General features: G+C 46.7%; 1 protein-coding gene across 1 annotated transcript; it reads right to left on the reverse strand.

The window, feature by feature from the left end:
- Positions 1–1,411: 1,411 nt before the first annotated feature.
- Positions 1,412–1,984, reverse strand: LOC112899204 (histone H4). The gene has a single exon (XM_025967580.1). It carries the CDS (start codon positions 1,869–1,871, stop codon positions 1,560–1,562), a length of 312 nt encoding a protein of 103 aa, XP_025823365.1. The 5' UTR covers positions 1,872–1,984; the 3' UTR covers positions 1,412–1,559.

Here is a 1,984-nt window from a genome sequence, read left to right on the forward strand (position 1 = left end):
TATCACATGAACAGCAACTTGTTTTTTTTTCACTCTTTACCAGTCAGCATATCAGGTTCATCTTTGATGCTAAATTCCTTAGTGTAGTGTTTGCAGAATGTAGAATCCATGAAACATGATCTCAATTATCAAGTCCAGGCACTCAATTTTTCAGATTACAACTTTGTGTATTTCTAAAGTGAAGCAAAAGACTACGCGATTGTGTGGAGACAAGTATCACACTCTGTATTAAGCAGAGGATATACAGTTCATTTCAAATGTCTGAAACAACTAATGCAAGAAGACCAGACAAATGGCCCAAACTGAAGCTCCCAGCCTCCAACGGGCAGATATCTGAAAACAAGCACCCATACCCATTGCTCCATTCTCTCTGTTTGAGCGCAACTATGCTCATTTCTTCAGTTTGCAGCTTTTTGAAACAATCGAGTCTAGAGTAGTACAGAGTATCATGCAAAAGCATCCATTATCAGTTAAGTGCAGAGGACATAATGTTTTCAAACAGTAGGTTGAATCTAAGGACCGAAACAGGCAAAGAAACAAGCAGACGGCTCAGACTTGAGTTCTGGACCTGAAACAAGCATCCATCATTACAGGAACGAAAAATTGCAGTTTGAAGCAAACATACATAGAGTCCTTGCAGTTCTTCAGATTGCAGGTCGATTTGTCCTTATGCCTTCTGGAAACAAATGCCAACTGCCCAGGCAAATGTACACCACATCTCAACTATCAAGTCCAGGCACTCAATTTTTCAGATTACTACTTTGTGAATTTCTAAAGTGAAGCAAAAGAATATCCGATTGTGTGGAGACAAGTATAACAATTTGTATTAAGCTGAGGATATACCGTTCAATTCTAATGTCTGAAACAACTAAGGCAAGAAGACCAGACAAGTGACCCAAACTGAAGCTCCCAGCCTCAAACAGGCAGATATCTTAAACAAGCACCCATACGGCCATACCGATTGCTCCATTCTCTCTGTGTGAACACATTTCTTCAGTTTGCAGGTTTGTGAGCAGTATGGAGTATCACACAAATGCATCCATTATCAGTTAAGTGCAGAGACCATAATGTTTCCAAACAGCAGTCTGAAGGATTGAAACAACAAAATGTCTGACAGAAATTCTGAACCTGAAACAAGCATTCATCAGTACAGGAACCCAACTTTGCAATTTGAAGCACATATACATAGATCCTTGCAGTTCTTCAGATTTCAGGTTGATTAGTTTTTATGCCTTCTTAAAGAAATGCCTACTGCCAAGGCAATTGTACCTGTACAACATGGAACCATGAGCTGTGCTAAATCGATCTCAGACAAAGAACCGTAAACCAGAACGCAGACCGAAATTGAGGCGCAACTGCGGCTAGAACCAACGGTTTTCCATTGATAGCAGCAACTAGATATTACAGCAGACGGACTAGAAACTCGAACACCTACTCGAAGAGTAGAGTACAACCACCACGACACAGCATCGATACAGATAGTACTGACTACACTAGACCAGAACACACACACCCCCAACACATGTAGTGCGCCTTCACCACCAGAAGGGGGAACCGATCTAGCCGCCGAAGCCGTAGAGGGTGCGGCCCTGGCGCTTGAGCGCGTAGACGACGTCCATGGCGGTGACGGTCTTGCGGCGCGCGTGCTCGGTGTACGTGACGGCGTCGCGGATGACGTTCTCGAGGAAGATCTTGAGCACGCCGCGGGTCTCCTCGTAGATGAGCCCGGAGATGCGCTTGACGCCGCCCCTCCTGGCCAGCCTCCGGATGGCCGGCTTGGTGATGCCCTGGATGTTGTCGCGGAGCACCTTGCGATGGCGCTTGGCGCCGCCCTTGCCCAGCCCCTTGCCGCCCTTGCCGCGCCCCGACATCGCCGAACAGAAACCTTCGCTCGCCGCAACCGCTCGGAGGAGTTGGAATCTGGAGGAGGAAGCGATGGAAGAGGATTTGCGTGCGGGATTGGTGGATTTGGGGGTGGAGGGGG

Source organism: Panicum hallii, chromosome 7 (genome assembly GCF_002211085.1).
Source record: "Panicum hallii strain FIL2 chromosome 7, PHallii_v3.1, whole genome shotgun sequence".
NCBI lineage: Eukaryota > Viridiplantae > Streptophyta > Magnoliopsida > Poales > Poaceae > Panicum > Panicum hallii.

Excerpts from the sequence above, each read along its gene's own strand:
- LOC112899204 (XM_025967580.1), bottom strand. The coding sequence starts at position 1,871 with ATGTCGGGGCGCGGCAAGGGCGGCAAGGGGCTGGGCAAGGGCGGCGCC.